We start from the raw sequence: 17,926 nt of genomic DNA, 5'->3' as shown, positions 1-17,926 counted from the left end.
CCCCAAATCATCTAATAAGTAGTCTAGTAGTAAGAGCTTGAAACTAAAGGATTTGTTTTCTCTGTAGTCTTAGGTTCGAGCCCTGTGGTTGCTAATATGATGGTCACTAAAGACTTATATGGTCGTTAATTTCAGGGCCTGTGGGATTAGTCAAAGTGCACACAAATTGACCCGAACACCCACGTTAATTAAAAAAAAAAATTATTACCCTATAGTTCCTAATAATCTATCAGAAAACATAAACCTCTAACCTTGGAGACGTACTAGTAGTTCAAAGCATAGACTGTGAGGCGGAGAAATTGCAAGAAACCGATTTTCTGTATAATTGGAACTGATCTCAAGATTAAAAAAAAAAAAAGCATATTTCATATTAGAGTAATTTTAGTTCAACCACCCAAATTTCTTAATAAGAATTGTGAACATTACCATATAAATATATAATTGAGATCTTTGAAGGTAATTTATGAAAAATATATAATTGAGATCTTTAAAGGTAATTTATGAAAATAATAATGCTGAAAATATTTTATGTTTTATATGTAAGAAGTAATATTAAGAAATATGTCTTGGTTTCCTGAATCAACCCGAAAACTCGATTGATCTAGGGGCTGGACTAATTCGGTTTAAATTTTTTAAAAAAACTCAGTTAACTCGTTCAAAAGCTCGGGTTAACTTGTTAAAATAGTTTATTTAAACATGACCTAGTCAAAACTCAACCCTAAACCTGTTAATTTTTATTTTATTTTTAAAACAACATCATTTTAATATTCTCTAAAAAAATAAATTTGAAATCAATCTAAATTGACCCACTCATTACAACTATGATTTTTGAGATGTTAAAAGTGATCAAGAAATTCGAGAAAAAAACAAAAGAAAGTAGATGCAACCCGAGCCCCAGTGGACACAATATAAGAGGTATGGGCCTTAGAGTGGAAATGGACAGCCAGATCCATTGTAAATTTGTGGATTTGTCTTCGATTAGATGGCAACTATATCAGTTGACTTGAATATAGCGCGCAGATTTTTCTTTTTGTGAGAGACCCACTGTTCACCCTCCTCAACCACACGCATCACTCTAGACTCCAGCCGTACAATGCCTGCATTTTCGAAGCTCTATCTCTTCGCTTACAATTCCCTCCAGGCCTTTGGATGGTAATGATTGCCTCTTCTTCCTCTCCTTCTCTTTTATATATTCTATCTACCTCTAAACTAATTAACAATGTAGCACTATCGTTAATTTCCATGCAGGGCAGTTTCTCTCTTTGCAATTCTGATTAACTTCTTTTCCACTCACTCACTCAATGGAGCCTATGCTTCTGCTGGAGACCTAATCTGTCAGCCTTTTCTTTTCAATCTTTTAATGTCTTATTATTATCATCATCATTATTATTATCGAGCATTTTACTTAACAAAAAAGAATTTATAGATAGGTTGATCACACATCCGTATTTGAAGTGACCCACCGCATCTATGTCCGGCTGGCCGAAGCTTATTTGGCATTTTAATTTGACCATAGAGCATATAATCTTTTATTGTTCAAAATTGAATTCTTATTTTAAGTGTTTTCTATTCAATATTGGTTTTTGAAGGTCTGTTGCAAACTGTTTCTTTCTTGGAAGTGATTCATGGAGCATTGGGTAGGTAACTTATATATGAAGCTTTATTAGTCCCTTCTTAGTTTACATGGAATAATCTAATCTAGCTTTCTCTTTTCGAAATGTAAGGCGTTGTCCCAAGTGGGGTGTTGTTCCCTTTTATGCAGTGGGGAGGAAGAACCCATTTTGTTCTGGCCATTGTTCGTCAAATCATTGAGGTTTATATCTCTTCCTCTTTATGATTCTTGTTTCCTTTAAGCAAGCAAAGAAACACCCATTTAAGTCCTTTGTCTCGATCATATGTTTTCACCATTGATAAATTTCAGTGATAAAAAAATGAACATAATCATGGTGCTTTTGTTAGAAAAATTGGGGGAAGGGAAGCATGGTGGAACACACATCTCACTTATTTTGTGGTACTCTTCTAAGATAGGAAGTCCCGTGAATTTGGACTTGGATTACAACACTCTTAACACACATATTTATCCTAGTCTATAGATATTTCTAGACACTTAAGGATAATCGCATCATTAATACTTTACATACATGCACCTAAAAGAATTAAAGGATTCTTTGAATTGATTCACTTTTACTTTTTTTCTAAACTTCAAAATTAATTCCAATTCTGTTGTCTCTTACCTCCACTGATTCTCTATGTGGTGCAAGATGAAATGGAGACTTGATGAATTCCCACTTGCGTTTATATGATATGCTTTCCAGGTTAGCTTTAATGAAATGATTCTGTAAATTTTGCAGGTCCAGGAATTACCATCAGTTTTTATAACTTTTGTTGCTTGGAGTATGGCCGAGGTCAGTTGTTTAACTACTGGCATATTATCTTGAATTTTAGAAATTTTATTTGTATGTTTTGTAGTTTATCTGTAGACAGCCAAGGAAGTTTCACTTGTGACAATGATTTTTGTTTTTTCAGTGACTTATATAGCAAGGTTTTTATGCATGAAAGTGGGCAACTGCATGGCTCTTTTCATATATTTCTGCATTTGAAAACTGAATGAGCTTCCTTGTGATTTTTTCTAATTGCATTCTTGGTTGAGCTGTCGACTTTTCACGGTACTAGGAAAGCAAGGCAAAAGGGAAAGAAAAGAGCCTGATAAATGAAATACATGTGATCACCGATCCCTTTTCTGGTTGGACACTAATTGAGTACGCTGTTGACTGCCCCTTAGTAGAAGAAAATCTGTTAGATACTAGAACAGCAGCAACCTAAAGCTAGAATACATGCTGGCAGGCATGGAAGTAATGGGGGTTTATTAAGGATCAACTTGTTTATTGCACCATTCAGTTATTGTTGATTTGTTTTAGCACTGAAGGTGAATTGTTATTTTTAGTATGGAACCTGCAATTCAAGGTTAGTAGACTTCACTAAATTTAGAGTTTGATATTTATGATTTTCTTTGTCATATTCTTCAATGCTTGATGTCTGATTCCATAACCTCTTCATAAAAAGGTCGTTTAGTCTGCGTAATGGTGCTGAAAAACTGGAGCTCCATTTGCGGCTTTACTTGCTTGTTTTCCTGTGCTTTGTCATTCCTTCTGCTATACTATATAATACATGCATATTTTGTTTTCGTTTTTTATCTGAGTTCCAACAGACTATTTAGTGTTTACTGTATGGTGCATCCAGTGCTTCTGCTCATATTTGTTCCTTTGTTTTCTCTGCTCATACTCGCAATCTTGGGTACAGGTAATTAGGTACTCACATTATGCTTTGAACTGCGTCGGAAGTTGCCCATCTTGGATAACATACCTCAGGTTTGCATTCTATTTTATTTAGTTTAAATTAGAATCTTACACACTGAATCATGCACACACACTTGCGCTCAAAGAAACAAACTTCCTGCTGAAACATCTATCTCTCTCGCTCATCCAGTCAAATAAAAACACATCCAAACTTATGTGTGCAAACACAGTGTCTAGTGTCAGAATTTGTGCAGTAGGAGCTGAATTATTGTTAAAATGTATTCTATAACTTCTGCTTTTGCTAGGTATACCGCGTTCATTGTGCTGTATCCTATAGGACTTGCTCCTGGTGAAAGTGAGTGCATGATTTCTCATTTGTGTTTATTTTTATGATTTACTTGCCACTTCATCTGCTGTTTTTGAAGCCTTTTATCTTGTAAGATTTTCATTCACCATTCACCATGATGCAGTGTGGACCATGTACCAAGCTCTTCCGTTTGTAAAGAAGAAGAATCTCTATGCAGATTTCTTTGCTGCTTTCCCTTTCAGCTATTATGATTTTCTCAGGGTATGTCTGACTTCTTGTGAGGTTGCACTATCATTATATTCACACAAACTAGAGTTTTTGGTTTTTTCCTGAGAGTAAGCAAGAGATGAAATTTAGTCAAACTTTGATCAGGGAATGAAATTTATTTAACTGGCATCAAGTATGGATTTTCATATTTAAAGAGAAAATTGTATTGAGGATTGCAATTGGGTGTAGTGATTTTACCTGTTTCATTTTCTTTTGGTCATTTAAAAAATCAAACTCTTGCCCTTTCTGGATCGCCCTTTTTAGATGGTGGTCTTACCATCATGGCAAAACATTATTGGCAGAAAAGTGGAATGGATTTGTGTGATGGGTTTTTATTGGAAAATGCTGTATGATAAGGCATATCTGGATTTTTCGCACTCGCTAACAAACATCAATGCACATGACGAGCCTAATCTGCCATTCCAGCCTGGTTGTGAATTTATGAAATCATAATGAGATCTTCCCAGCTTGAAGTTAAAAACTGTTTGTTATGGCGTTTCAATTATTGGAAATTTTCTTTGCTGGAACACTTGCCAAAGTATTCCAAGCCTTCTGTAGTTTGCAAATTTTCTTAAGATTCAATGTCACCCTGATGTGTGGTATGTGTATGCATCATAAACACCACCAGGCTGCATTTCCCTATTGCTTTCAGATAAAGAGCGGAACTACTGAACTGTTGTCTATTTAAATACTCATCAAATTTTGTATCTTGGAATTTCCGGGTCAGGTTGTGCTTCTCTGCTATCCTTTCCTCTGGTTAAATCTTTACCGGTATTTGTTAAAGCAACGACGGTCAAAATTGGGTAGGCATCAAGAGACAAAGAAGAAGAAGTGAATGTTAAAGTTCTTTCATTGAGACGCCTGGTGACCATTCTTGTTGTTATCAATTGTGTTTGGTATTCAATTTCTGACAAATCTGATCGATGCATTTGCTACCTTTATTGAATGTTAGAGATCTGATTTCGGGACTCCATGTTTTTTAGTCTGCCAGGCTGGTGCACAGTAATGAAAGTTTGACATGATATTCTGATTATGCATGGAGTTGCTGTATATTGAAAATGAGAGGGCTTTCATTTATTTACGAGGTGAGCTAATTCTATTTTCTCATGCCTGCTAAGAATTTGAACTTCAATAAATAAATAGATTTTGCTTTAATCATACAGGTGCTAAATAATATAAAAGTAATTATTTAAAACACGTAGACCTATACTATATGGTGTCCATTAATTTGTATCATGGCATGCCATCTTGAATCTTGCATGTATGTTTTTGTGCAATGTACTCTGCCTAGCAAATCAATGCCTCTTATTTAGATATAATCATGAATCAAGCTCCTAGCCCATGCCTTGTAATCCAGTACAGACTGATGTTCCTAAACCACAGTCCACAAACCTTTCAAACATGGCTTTCTATCCGTACAAATAATAAGGTCGATAATTTCCACTCATTTGAATTCCTAGTTGTGATTAATTTACTCCCTCATCCGATGTTCTTTCATTAATGGTCTTAAGTTATGTTAAGATTTGTTTTTTCAGCTAATTAATCTTGAAGTTCATACATAATTCCAATCCATATCTGGGGTTTTAACTGCCTTTCCTTTTAGATGTGTTTCAACTCAAGTGTTTTCTCGCCCTTGATTTGCAGCTAAAAAGAAAGCTAGCTATAAGCAATTTATTTAGTATTTATTAACAGTAGGACCGAGGGTTCTGTTATTAGGTTGGTTCCTATTCTCATAATCGCGTGTGAATAGTGAGTCACTCTCATATACCAAATGATTAATCTCAATTCCCTGTTTAGCTACATGCTTGACTCACTGTTGTCTAATGGGGCTTAAATTGGGGCATATGAATCTCAGGTGGTGCTTTAGACCCTAGTACTTTCTTTAACCTACTCAGCTCCACAAGACAAAAACTTGGTACCAATTTTCTGAGCAACCTTTTAATCAAAGTGAAAGCATTCGCCCAATCCTTGTGCAGTGGGCACAAGTGGGCAATTCTTAAATGATTGAAGAGAAACAAGACAAAGATTACAGGAATCATGTATTAACAGAAACCGGGTAAAAACAACGCCAATAACACCACCACAGACGTGTCTTCAAAAGCCTTCATCCTTATTTCATCCAAAGTATTGAGTTTTCGACTTCTTAAAAATCTGTTGAGGGGAGCTGTTCGTGTGTGCTTGGGTTAATGAAAATGACCTCGTAGACAATGGCAGCAATGGCAGACCCAACGAATGGACCAAGCCAGTAGACCCAGTGGCTGTCCCATGTCCAACTTACAACAGCTGGCCCAAAGGAGACTGCCGGGTTCATGGATGCGCCATCAAAAGCACCACCAGCTAAGATGTTAGCACCCACAATGAAACCAATAGCAATGGGTGCAATTATCCCAATGTCACCCTTCTTTGGGTCAACAGCTGTTGCATACACAGTGTAAACCAAACCGAAGGTCATCACAATCTCGAAAACAACTGCATTCCATGCACCAACTCCAGATGATAGAGCAAAGGCCGATGTTTCCTTTAACACACGCACGCACGCACAAAAAAACAAATCAACATGGTTGATCAGTAAATGCACAATTGTTACATGCATATTGCACAAATTATAAATATGGTGATGGGGCAATTAAAAATTTCTTACCTGTCCACCAGTTGCCAACTTAAGAAGCAAGCAAGCAACTACAGATCCCAGGCACTGGGCAACCCAGTACAGAAGACTTCTAATGAATGTTATATGGCCACCAATGAAGGCACCGAATGTAACGGCAGGATTTACATGCCCGCCAGAAATGTTAGCACCGACTGACACCGCAACAAAAAGTGCAAAGGCGTGAGCCAACGATGCAGCTACTAGCCCGGCCGGGGTTGAGGAGCCATTATCGGTAAGCTTATCTGCAAAACATCCATCATTTTGATTATTTACCAAGTATTGAGCTGCGGGGAAAAAAACAGAGTGGTGAATTAATAGATTCTTACTGAAAGCCATGCCAGAGCCTTCCCCTGCAAAAACAAAAATGAGCATAGAAATGAACTCAGCTAGAGCTGCCCTGAGTGCATCAGGTTGCCCAGCCTCTGCTGGAGATCCGAATGCAATGCTAGTGATTGGCATTTGAGTAATTTAATAAGCTCTGTGCCTGATTTCAAACTGCCTTAAAATTTCTGTTTTTTCACGTTTCTGAAGCTGATGAGTGCTGATCACTTGGTGACGGTATATATAGGGGGTCTAATGGAACGGTCATGAACCGGAACAACCAGTTACATCCGATTCCAGCTATATTTCTAACTAGATCCTTCCTGGAAGCCACCTGTCTTTTTCTGATAGGCGGGCCGCCATTTTGTTGCTATTCTGCCACGTGTATGGCTGATGTGACATTGACCGGCCACTCGAGGGTGGAGAAGTTCTCGCATCGACCAATAGTTTGTTTGGTGGGGGGACCCCCAATGATTGTCGAATGACCGACCATTGGATTTGTTTATGCTGTACTGATGTGAGCAGGAGCAGTTTGGAACTCCGTCGTAAACCCGGCGTTTTATAAAAATTTAAATTTAAACAAGAAAAAAATTATTTTTTAAAATTATTTTAATGTTTTCACATCAAAAATAATTTTAAAAATAAAAAATATATTATTATAATGTATTTTAAAATAAAAAAATAATTTATAAAGCAACTATTAACTAGTTTCTAACACCCTTTTTATTTACTAATAAATCTTTTTGTTTTTTTAAATTCTAATTGGAGTTAATTATTGTTATTAAAGTTAGTTTTGGTTGGTTTTAGTGGAGTAATAAATATTTGGTGATGATATATGTGGAGCTGTTGGCCAATGAATAGAATAATTAATTTAAAAGCATTTTTAATAATATTTTAGTTATTTAAAAGAACACATCCAACCATGCATAGTATAAATAATTGAATTTGGTGTTGTCCTATCACCCGATCTACTAATCATGGTAACAAGATTAATTTAGAACCTCATCTTGTGATGGCATTAAATTGCTTATGGTGACTTTCAACTATGATTTTTTTATTGACGTTGTAACAACCAGAAATAAAATTAAAAAAAAAATTACAGGTATGATACATCCTTTTTGTTTCACATATAGATATATCTAGATGATATATCCCCTGAGTGATCATCACCAACCTTGACTTCTATTCTTGGGATCATCTCTTACTTTCATTCTAGAATTTGTAATAGTTGTAATGGTCCCGCAGGCCTTTGGTGTTCAACCTTGACTTGTTGACATATCTCACACTTAGACACATACCCAACTATTTCTCTTTTCATATTAGGTCACCAATAGTGATGTTTCAGGTCTCGATACATCTTAGTGCTGCCAGGATGTATGGAAAACTTGGACTCGTGTGCTTCTTGTAAAACCATTCCTTTAACTATTTCGTCATTAGGCATGTACAACCGTTGTTCCATCATCAATGATCCATCATCCGCTACCTGGAATTTAGTGTGTTTAGTATTGTGGTAGCTACTGTGGTTGTGGTTTGAAAAAAGTTGTTTTATAAAAAGTATTTTTGGTTGAGGTTGGTTTGGTATTTATATATATTTGGTTAAAACTGTGGTTGAAATTGAGGTTGAACAAAAAGTAATTTAATGTGTTAAGTTAAGAATGATTTTCAGATTGAGGTTATAAAATAATTTTAAAAAATATATATTAATATTAATAGTTTTTAATTTAAATATTGTAGATTTAACCACTGCTATTACATCATGAAATGAATAATACTTAATATAAAATTCTTGTTATTGTTCCATTAAACCACCTATAATTTCATCACGTATGAAATACATCCAACAAGAACTACAATTTCATTGGTTTCGTAAACGCGCAACAACATCAAGTAAAATATCATCAGGAATAAATTTGAAATTACAATCAAATTCTACAAATGTTACGTTATCAAGCGATATCCTTCTAATTTATGTAATGTCATTAAATAATGTGAAACACTAGTTTTTCGAATAAAACACAATTAAAAATAAAAAATAAAATAAAATTTTTATTTTATTTTATTAGGTCGGATCCGGTTCAATGCATTTAGCTTTGAACCGGACCCGATCCGACCGGAACAGTAGAGACAGTCTCCACTGTTCACGTGGAGACACTCTCCACTATTCATTTAAGTGAACAGGGGATATAATTCACTCTCCACGCAGAAGAGAAGGAGAAGCAGATAAAAATGAGGTTCGACCTCAGTTTTTGAGTGGAATTCATATGAAAAAAAAGTATGGTTAGTATTAATCAAATACTTTAATTCAATGTTTGCTTCCTGCCGCTGTCGCAGTCACAGTGCCAAACGGGCACGTAATCATCTAGATCAACAGGAAGTCAACAAATTCCAAAAAGTAGAAACAAAAAATAAACCCGTGTTTTTTTTATTTATCTTTTTAATTTGATAAAATGCTTATTCGTGACTTGTTCACAAATTCACCAAGTATATATTTTGTTGTTGTCCTTGCTCTTGGCGGTTCATGCTTCGTTTCGGAGTATTTGAAATAGAAGATAAAATCAAGCTTTATACTGTTTTCAATGCTCAAGTTATAGTTTTAAAAAAGCTATAAATTACACCTTTTTTGTAATCAAAATTGTGAAAGTTTTTAATGGACTCATGCAAAAATATGATGTATATTTATTAATCAAATATTTTTAAAATTATAATTAAGATAAAATATAGTTTTAATAGTATTTCACTACACTATCAAACAGATTCATTTTAACAGTTTGCTATGAACTTATCTCTTGATTATACTGGATTTTTGATGAAATCGGAGAAAAGAATAAGGTCAAATAAGCTGTTAAAATTCATAGAAAAACAAGCAGGTAAGGCGGCAATGATGGGCTTGGCATTCCCATATGAATACATAATCATAAATGATTATTGAACCGACCATGTACGTGAATGTTTGATAATTATTTCCAATGCCGTCATGTCATTAATCTATGCATATAATAATCTTGGTTTCAGCATGATTTCATCTTGTCCTCGAATGGAAGTGTCAGGGCAGGTGTGTTAAAGAATGTTTGCCCACCTCCCTCTCCTCCTCTACCTTTTATTTTCTAATCTTATTGCTTACATTTGTTATTCTCTGGACGGCTAAGTGGGCTGCCCGGAAAATACTTTATTTCTTAATCCGACTATTTGTTATGCGGGAAGGAGATTGAGTGGCTATACTTGGTCCTTTTGGTGAATTCAAATCACTGTCTTAGTTAGCTACAGACATAAACAATCTTTTAAATGAGAGAGAGTGAGGGTTTTAGGCTCAGTGCCTGCTCATGTCATAAAAAAAACTAAGTTATAAATTAAGGATTTTATACATATAGGAAACTGGTGATTTTAATTTGGGCTACCAAGTCTTGGGCTGGTAGGTTGAGCTCATAATTTGAGTTAGAAACAACCAAGATCGAGCACAGCCCTGAATAAAATAGAATTGGCTGTCGGGCTTAAACTCTATTTGGGCCTTATGGGTCAATAATCACATATATTACCAAATCAAGCCACGCACAATTATTATTTTTTTCCTGCCCTAAATCTTTCTGTTAAAAAATGCCCAACTTGGAATCTCTTTTGCTCAGAAACATCTAGTAGCCTAATGACCAGACGTGGAACGAAAATTCCAACCCACCTGGGCTCGAAGCTTCGAACCAGCAAGAGTGCCGTAGACTCACTCTATCAAAGACGGGATCGGACCTTAACCCAAGCCTAAATCCCCAAACCCTCCGTCTCACTTGTCCTGACACCATGGGCATAAAACGGGCCACAACCAATCTCCTTAAACATGCACTATGTCCCTTCAAAACATTGAGCTCGGTAGTCCTTCAATTATGGAGCTATACAAGAATTCGGAAAACGAAATGTGTCGGACGTGTACAAGAATCTAGTCTGATTCGAGAGGAACAGACTAGAGCAACCCTATTCAAACAAGACGGTCAGCATATTAATTACTCTCCTTATCATTGTAATAGCAATGGTTACTGGTCTCTTGCCGCCACCCACCTAACCCACCTGCGCCATTAAAGCATTAATCTAAGCAAGTCTCAATCAGAAGAAAGTGCAGTTCGTTGAGTTCAAACTCTTGAACTAGCTTATACTCGTAAAGCTAACACAGGGAATTGAAGAATATACTTTAATTAAATGCTGTTCGGTCAAAGCAAGCACCTACTGTTTTTGCATGCATGCTTGGTCAACAACGGGTTGAAAATGTAAGAACTTTTTTACGAACATTATTAGGTTTAATGTGATTGAAATTCACTTCGGAGAATCCCATGATATGGGACTCATTATGCTGTTACCTTTTTACCAGCATGGTAATGCATTGTGGAACATGGTGAATATTTTGCGATGTAATTCGAACATAAGACATCACCTCTCGTAATAGTATCAGCAAGCTAGCTAGAAGCTCATTTGAACAGTAACAGAACTTACTATATATCACGTCCCCAATTGAGATATTTCAGAAATACTTCAAATAAAAAAAAAACGACTCAAATTCACAAAATAGTACCTCAAAACTTAAAATTTGGATTATCTTACATCAATAAACCAAACTATAAGCTTTTAATTATACAAACATAAATTCACAAAATAAGACCATTAATAGTTTTATATATTAAGATATATAATCAAAGATACTAAAAAATTAACTCTAAAATCACCAAGCAAAACTTTGCATTCTATTGAAAAATATTAAATAAATAAGAGGTGAATACCAACATTGTCATGCCAAGCATGCTAAAACATAAATATTACATATAGCTCCAAAATCAATTTATTTATTATATAAAAAGTAATGGTTCTTTTAAATATTCAAAATCAAAACAAGGTTGGTAATCATTCTCAAACTTTCAATAATTTACTTTAAAATCAAAAGTACCAAACAGTTGTAACAATTCCATTCTCAAATCCTGGACTATTCAATGCATTTCAGACACAAATGTGGAATCCATGGTTATATATAGTTAAAGTCAAATTCAAATTCAAATTTACAATTAATTTTTTCTTTTAAATAAAATGAACAATTTTCCATCTCAATTCTCAACCGGAATCACTTCCCTTTTTTTTTTAAGTGAAAATGAATATCTTTTAAATTTTAAATTAAAACTAAAAGGTAGTATCAATTCATATTTCTACTTGGATTTAAACAATATCACACCATCTTAACGATTTGCCTCGACCAAAAGGTAGAATCGTATCATCTCAGCGATTCTTTATAAAAAAAAAAAAGATATATAGGGCTTACTATCCAGAAAATAAGGGTTAAAAAACACATTTAAAAAAGATAAGACTCAAAGGTGTACTATATGGGAGATGAGGGTTCAAATACAAACTCAAAAAGAAAGATTTAGAGCTCAAATGTGCACTATCTATTAAATGAGAGTTCCAAGACATACTCAAAAGAAAAGATATATATAGTTCTCAAACACATATTATTTAGAAGATAAGTGTTCAAAGAAGTACTAAAAAAAGAGTTTAAAAACACATTATCTAGAATATAAAAGCACAAATGCACACTAAAAAAAAAAAAAAATAGAGCTGAAATACATGCTATATACAAAATTGAGATGTTCATGGATGTTTTCAGAAAGAAAGATAGAGATGCTGCCTAAAAAACTTTGCTGGGTTTTTCTAACATGATGGATCATATGACCTGAGGGAAGTAAAATCCGAAAAGGAAATTTTCAATTCAGTGCTACAAACAATTTAAAAAAATCCAATAAATTCATAGATTGTTTGTCTTTTTAGGTTTTGATCACACATGAACGAGATTGTGTGTTTAACACTTGCATTATCCAGAGGACTCTATTGCACACATGTCGAGCTTAAAATTTAAGAAGCTTTCATAAACAAAATTAATGAAATAAAAATATGATATTAAATAGTCGATGATGACGAGACTTCAACCTATGACTTTTAGATAAACTACTTCGTTTCTTTCCACGCAAATCAACCTTACGAGGGCAATATGTTTGAAGTTTCATTGTCATTCCTTTATTTTTAACCTTTTCTATCTTCCTGTTCTTACATATAACCAACCAGGTGGATGTTTTGTTGTGTTTGGATCGATGTAGAGTAATTTTTATTTGTATAACTTTTAAAAAAAAAATATTTTTAATATAAAAAATTAAAAAAATATTTTAAAAAATATCCTTCAACCACAACTAAGAACAATACTTTCTTTTTTTGGTTTTACGAAGATGACCAAAGTCTTCCAGTGGTACTACATCATCTATCAGATGCTGTTTCCCTCAAAATATCTGTAGAAAAAGCTTTATTCACTGAACATCAAGAAATCTTGTGCTGCTCTGCTCTTCGAGAAACATTAATTAACCGAACCATTAGCTAGCACCGACAGAGTTCATTTCCTAGCTGGCTACCAAAGTGGCAAAACCCCCACCGTTCTCCGCCATGGCAAAAGCCGTTTGCGAAAGACCATCACACCACCATACGACCCAACGAGTTTCCCTTCCAGTCACCATTCACCAAGTCATGTCTGTTGCTGAGCCGCCTGGGTCACGTGCAACCTACCACTAGCTAGGTACATTGGCTTGTGCCCGCGCCGCACGGTCCTCACGCCAAGTGTCTTGCAGCGTGAGTGACTCAGGGGTCTGAATTCTCTACACGTGTTAAAATGAAGGGGTCCCCACATGGCTTGTACCTAATCCTCCATGTGCAGAGGGCACTAGACGATAATCTTATTGGCTTATAGCAAGCTCTGATTGGCCCCACTTTGTGATAGAGACGTTGCTTAATTAAATGGTTTTATGACTTTTTGGTATTATAATTATAGAAATAAAAGTTATTAAAGAAAAGATAGATTCTCTCTTAAAAGTGTTGTCGCTTATGAGTTCGATCGAGAAAGGTTACAGGTGACACAAGATAAATCTAAAATGCTAGCATCCGTAGAATATCCATACAGTGTAAGGAAATTATCAATTTCAAACCCAATGCTGTAATAATTATTCAAATTTGTTCATAGCCATGTTGTTATGAATATTTATGACACAAAACCTAAATCACTCTGCATAATTTATAAAACGAACAAGAATTTTAACCTCTATTACTGAAAATGCCTTCATCTTTAAAATAAAATGAAATAAATCATTATAATAAAATAAATAAGGGCTAACCCATGTTGTTGATTCAGAGCTCGTTTGAAAACGCAGGTTAACTCATGTTTTTAAAAAATCAATTTTTTTATATATTTTAGATCGTTTTGATGCATTTCGGCATGAAAAACACTTTGAAAAGCAACCGCCACCACACTCCCGAACAGGCTCTCAGACAGGTATATAATTTGAGGTTTGGTATTGGTGAGCTCGATGAAAATTTTGATTTTTTTATCAAAATAAAATTTAATTCAAAGTTTTTTATAAAAAAATAAAGATTAAATCACCGGTGTCAAAGAACCAATTCAACTCAAATTATATTATGCTTAAATTTTATCAAATAAATGGAGATGATGAGATTCGAACTCGTGTCCGCTTGGTCATTAAGACTTTGATATCATGTCAAAAAATCAATTCAACTCAAAAACCTAAATTATTAAATAAAATTTCAAGATATAATTTATATTATTTTCTGTAAACCTAAATCAATTTACCCAATTTCTACCGTTTCTAAATCAACGAAACAACTTATTGGTTAATTTAGAATAACTACTTACCTCGTAATATTAAGAGAAATAGTTTATGAAAACCTTTTACCTTGGGATTTACGATAAGATGCACACCGACACTCTCTCTTTTTTTCTTTGTGCGTGCAGTTAAAAATAAACTATTCACATCAAAAACTAAAAAAGAAAATCATGAGAAATTAATTTCTAGCACCACTTCTTGAGTTGAAGATCGTCTTTTAATAATCATGCTAATGCGTCTAGCTAGCCCCAATATCAGAATCATAAGCAGTTACTAATCTACATCTTTAACCACTGATCAACTTCACCACCAATGCATGAAAACCGTGGAGTAATTCAGGGTTAAAAGTTTAGGATCTCAGCATGGAGAGTGATCCTGTATTCTTCCATGGAAAACACTAAAACTGTTTATGATTCGGAAAACTTCACGCAGGAATGTAAAGTTCGGGGTGTAAAGAACATGGGAAGGGTGATTGAGCGGTATATAATTGGCTGCGTTTATCGATTACTTACCGAACAAGTTCTTCGATGTCTCAGTTAATTAAATAGCGAAAGGGGTCGGATTTATATATGGTTAGATATATCTAACCGAGTGAAAAGGCAACGATTAAAGAATAAAAATACACAAGCACCAGTATACGCGGTAAGATTCATTGAATTAAGAAGATACCTTTTGTTTTTCTTTTTGCAATTTTGTCGTAAACGGGATATTAATATACTAAGGAGCTTTGTCTGGTTCATACTCAAAGAACTCCAAGAACTTTGTATAAAAAATTGAGTTAAATTAATGTTCATGGGGGACTGCATGTATAATGCAATAATTATCATTGCCCACCATTGCACTGCACCTTACAAGCATACTACCTCCTCCCATAAGCGCTTGATTGAGGAATGATGACATAATTTATTGTAGATATGCCATCATTAATAGTTAATCTAACGATTTAGGTTGAAGGAGTATGATGTTTGCATGTTGAACATATGAGTGATATTGACCCCCGTTTCAATGCTCAAAATTAGGGAGACACTAACCTCAAGTTATGATCTCCATGAAACACATATATATGAGTACCCAAAGCTCAAGTATAGCTTGCATAAATTCAAACTCAGAACTATCATGCGGCTCAATGCTTTCCTAAAATATATACAAATATCGATTTAGATCCTTAAAGCCTTGATGGCTTATAATATAGGTTATTCTGTAGAATTTAGTAGTTCTAAATAGTCGGTTATGGATCTATCATAATTAAATTATACAAAAAAACTTAGCATATTATGGACCAACAAGACAAAGTTAAGTCCAACAAGCAAATTATTTACACCAAGACATTGTTGCCACCCGAGACGCGAGGATCTAAGCCGTGTGGAAATGCAATGCAGCAAGAAGTTCTTATTATTATTATATTATTATTATTATTATTATTGTTTTTGTTTTTGTTTTTTTTAATAAATAGCTAGACAATCCTTTAAGTTCTTCCACATAAATGTGAGAGACATCATTGACATAAATGTGAAATTAAGGCAACATGGAGCAAGAAGAAAACGAACCCCAATCCATGATCCTTAATGCTTTTTCTAGGGAAAAAATATATTGCATGTTTTTTTTTTCTTATAGGGTTTGTAGTTTCTTGTTAATGTGTGTATTGTACACACTGACAATATATTGTAGTATTTGTGATGTGTCAAATATTTAAGCAGACTGCATAATAATTCCTTCAGGGTTAGTGGTTATGTTTCTGTGCGAGTTTAAAAATTAATTAAGAATTATTAATTAATGCAAAAAAACAACCAATAAAGGATTAATAATTTTAGAGACTCAATCAAGAAATATTTATCTTTAAGAACTCGATTGAGAAGTAGATGTTGTATTTGTTAGAGCAATTTACATAGAGATCCAAGTAGCTATGGCTTGTTACTAAAGTTTAGGTGGTGACTCAATATTTCTGTTTTATGTTAATAATGATCCCTAGAAATCAGGGACTGACCTATTCCTTTGGCTATGATCCACGTTGGTGTGGATTAGCATTGCATTGCTTTTTTCTTATCCTCTGTAAAGCTATATATAGTCACTTTGATAATGAATAAAGACAGACTTTTCCTCCTAAAAAACTAAGTTTCAACATTTGGTATCAAAGCCAAGTTATTTTATTTTTCACATCTTGTAGCCGTAGCTAAAGATGACAAGTAAAGGCAATTTCATTCAGCCAACAATTCCTCGATTTGTGGGGCACTATGATTATTGGAGCATGCTGATGGAGAATTTTCTTCGCTTCAACGAATACTGGCACGTAGTTGAAACTAGACTTTTTGCTGCAGCAGAGGATACTGATCTCTCAAATGAACAACAGAAGGCTCTAGCAAATCAAAGATTGAAAGACTTGCGAGCAAAAAATTATCTCTTTCAAGCCATTGATCGTTCAATCCTTAAGACTATCTTGGATAAGGAAACTTCGAAGGGAATCTGGGATTCTATGAAGAAAAAGTTTCAAGGGAATGCAAGGGTCAAACATGCATAGTTGCAGGCCCTTCACAAGGATTTTGAAATCCTTCACATGAAGGATGGTAAGACCGTCTCGTTTCTTGGTGAAATGATGAATGATGTTACTGTTATTGAAAAGATCATGCGTTCTATGATTTCAAAATTTGATTATGTTGTTTGCTCCATTGAGGAGTCCAAATACTTGGACACCATGTCCATTAATGAATTACAAAGTAGTCTATTGGTTCATGAGCAGCGCATGCATAGTCATGTTGTGGAAGAGCAAGCATTGAAGATTACCCATGACACAATTGTGGCAAACTAGGTCGTAGTAGTAGTGTTTTTCGAGGAAAGGGACGTGGGCATGGGAGACAAGGTTTTGACAAATCTCTTATTAAATGTTTTTATTGTCATGACCTTGGTCATTTTCAGTATGAATGTCCAAAAAAGGGCAAAGAAAAGGAATCATAAGCTTATTATGTTGAAACCGACGAACCGTTGTTGCTTATGGCATATGTTGATAATGCAGAGAAGATGAAACATGAGAAAGAGTCAAGAGACTATTTTTTGGAACCTGATACTCTTGAAGTTGATAAATGCACAACTAGATGAAACAACATGGTTTTTAGACTCGAGATGTAGTAATCATATGTTCGGACACAAAGATTTTTTTTCAGAACTGGATGAGAGCTTTCGCAAGTTAGTCAAGCTCGGCGACAACTCCAGCATTGATGTAATGGGAAAAGGTCGTATTCATCTTCAAGTTAATCATGTTTCGCAAGTTATTTCAGAGGTATTTTATATTCCTGAATTGAAGAACAATCTATTAAGCATTGGTCAATTATAGGAAAAAGGTTTGGCCATTTTGTTTCGATATAATAAATGTAAGGTGTACCATCCCAAGAGAGGTCTTATTATCGAAACAACC

General features: G+C 34.6%; 2 protein-coding genes across 2 annotated transcripts; one reads left to right on the top strand and one right to left on the bottom strand.

Moving 5' to 3' along the window:
- The first annotated feature begins 983 nt into the window (after window positions 1-983).
- LOC7485725 (uncharacterized) lies at window positions 984-4,903 on the top strand. The gene is made up of 9 exons (XM_024596867.2): window positions 984-1,152; window positions 1,249-1,334; window positions 1,590-1,637; window positions 1,725-1,813; window positions 2,352-2,405; window positions 3,301-3,368; window positions 3,602-3,651; window positions 3,767-3,864; window positions 4,598-4,903. Exons 1-9 carry the CDS (start codon window positions 1,094-1,096, stop codon window positions 4,703-4,705), a joined length of 660 nt encoding a protein of 219 aa, XP_024452635.1. The 5' UTR covers window positions 984-1,093; the 3' UTR covers window positions 4,706-4,903.
- Window positions 4,904-5,782: 879 nt separating this feature from the next.
- On the bottom strand, window positions 5,783-7,051 carry LOC7485726 (aquaporin TIP1-2). The gene is made up of 3 exons (XM_002299857.4): window positions 6,847-7,051; window positions 6,512-6,762; window positions 5,783-6,388 (listed from the first exon to the last, which is right to left on the bottom strand). Exons 1-3 carry the CDS (start codon window positions 6,977-6,979, stop codon window positions 6,014-6,016), a joined length of 759 nt encoding a protein of 252 aa, XP_002299893.1. The 5' UTR covers window positions 6,980-7,051; the 3' UTR covers window positions 5,783-6,013.
- Window positions 7,052-17,926: the final 10,875 nt, after the last annotated feature.

This window comes from Populus trichocarpa, chromosome 1 (genome assembly GCF_000002775.5).
Source record: "Populus trichocarpa isolate Nisqually-1 chromosome 1, P.trichocarpa_v4.1, whole genome shotgun sequence".
Taxonomy (NCBI): Eukaryota; Viridiplantae; Streptophyta; class Magnoliopsida; order Malpighiales; family Salicaceae; genus Populus; species Populus trichocarpa.
Note: the sequence above shows the minus strand (reverse complement) of the source record. Positions and strands in the feature narration are given on the sequence as shown.

Bases quoted from the DNA above. Each gene is read 5' to 3' on its own strand.
- LOC7485725 (XM_024596867.2), top strand. From the start codon at position 1,094: ATGCCTGCATTTTCGAAGCTCTATCTCTTCGCTTACAATTCCCTCCAG. The intron at 1,335-1,589 runs GTCAGCCTTTTC...TGGTTTTTGAAG, and splicing joins TTCTGCTGGAGACCTAATCT to GTCTGTTGCAAACTGTTTCT. The intron at 1,638-1,724 runs GTAGGTAACTTA...TCGAAATGTAAG, and splicing joins AGTGATTCATGGAGCATTGG to GCGTTGTCCCAAGTGGGGTG.
- LOC7485726 (XM_002299857.4), bottom strand. From the start codon at position 6,979: ATGCCAATCACTAGCATTGCATTCGGATCTCCAGCAGAGGCTGGGCAA. The intron at 6,763-6,846 runs GTAAGAATCTAT...GATGTTTTGCAG, and splicing joins AGGCTCTGGCATGGCTTTCA to ATAAGCTTACCGATAATGGC. The intron at 6,389-6,511 runs GTAAGAAATTTT...CGTGTGTTAAAG, and splicing joins AGTTGGCAACTGGTGGACAG to GAAACATCGGCCTTTGCTCT.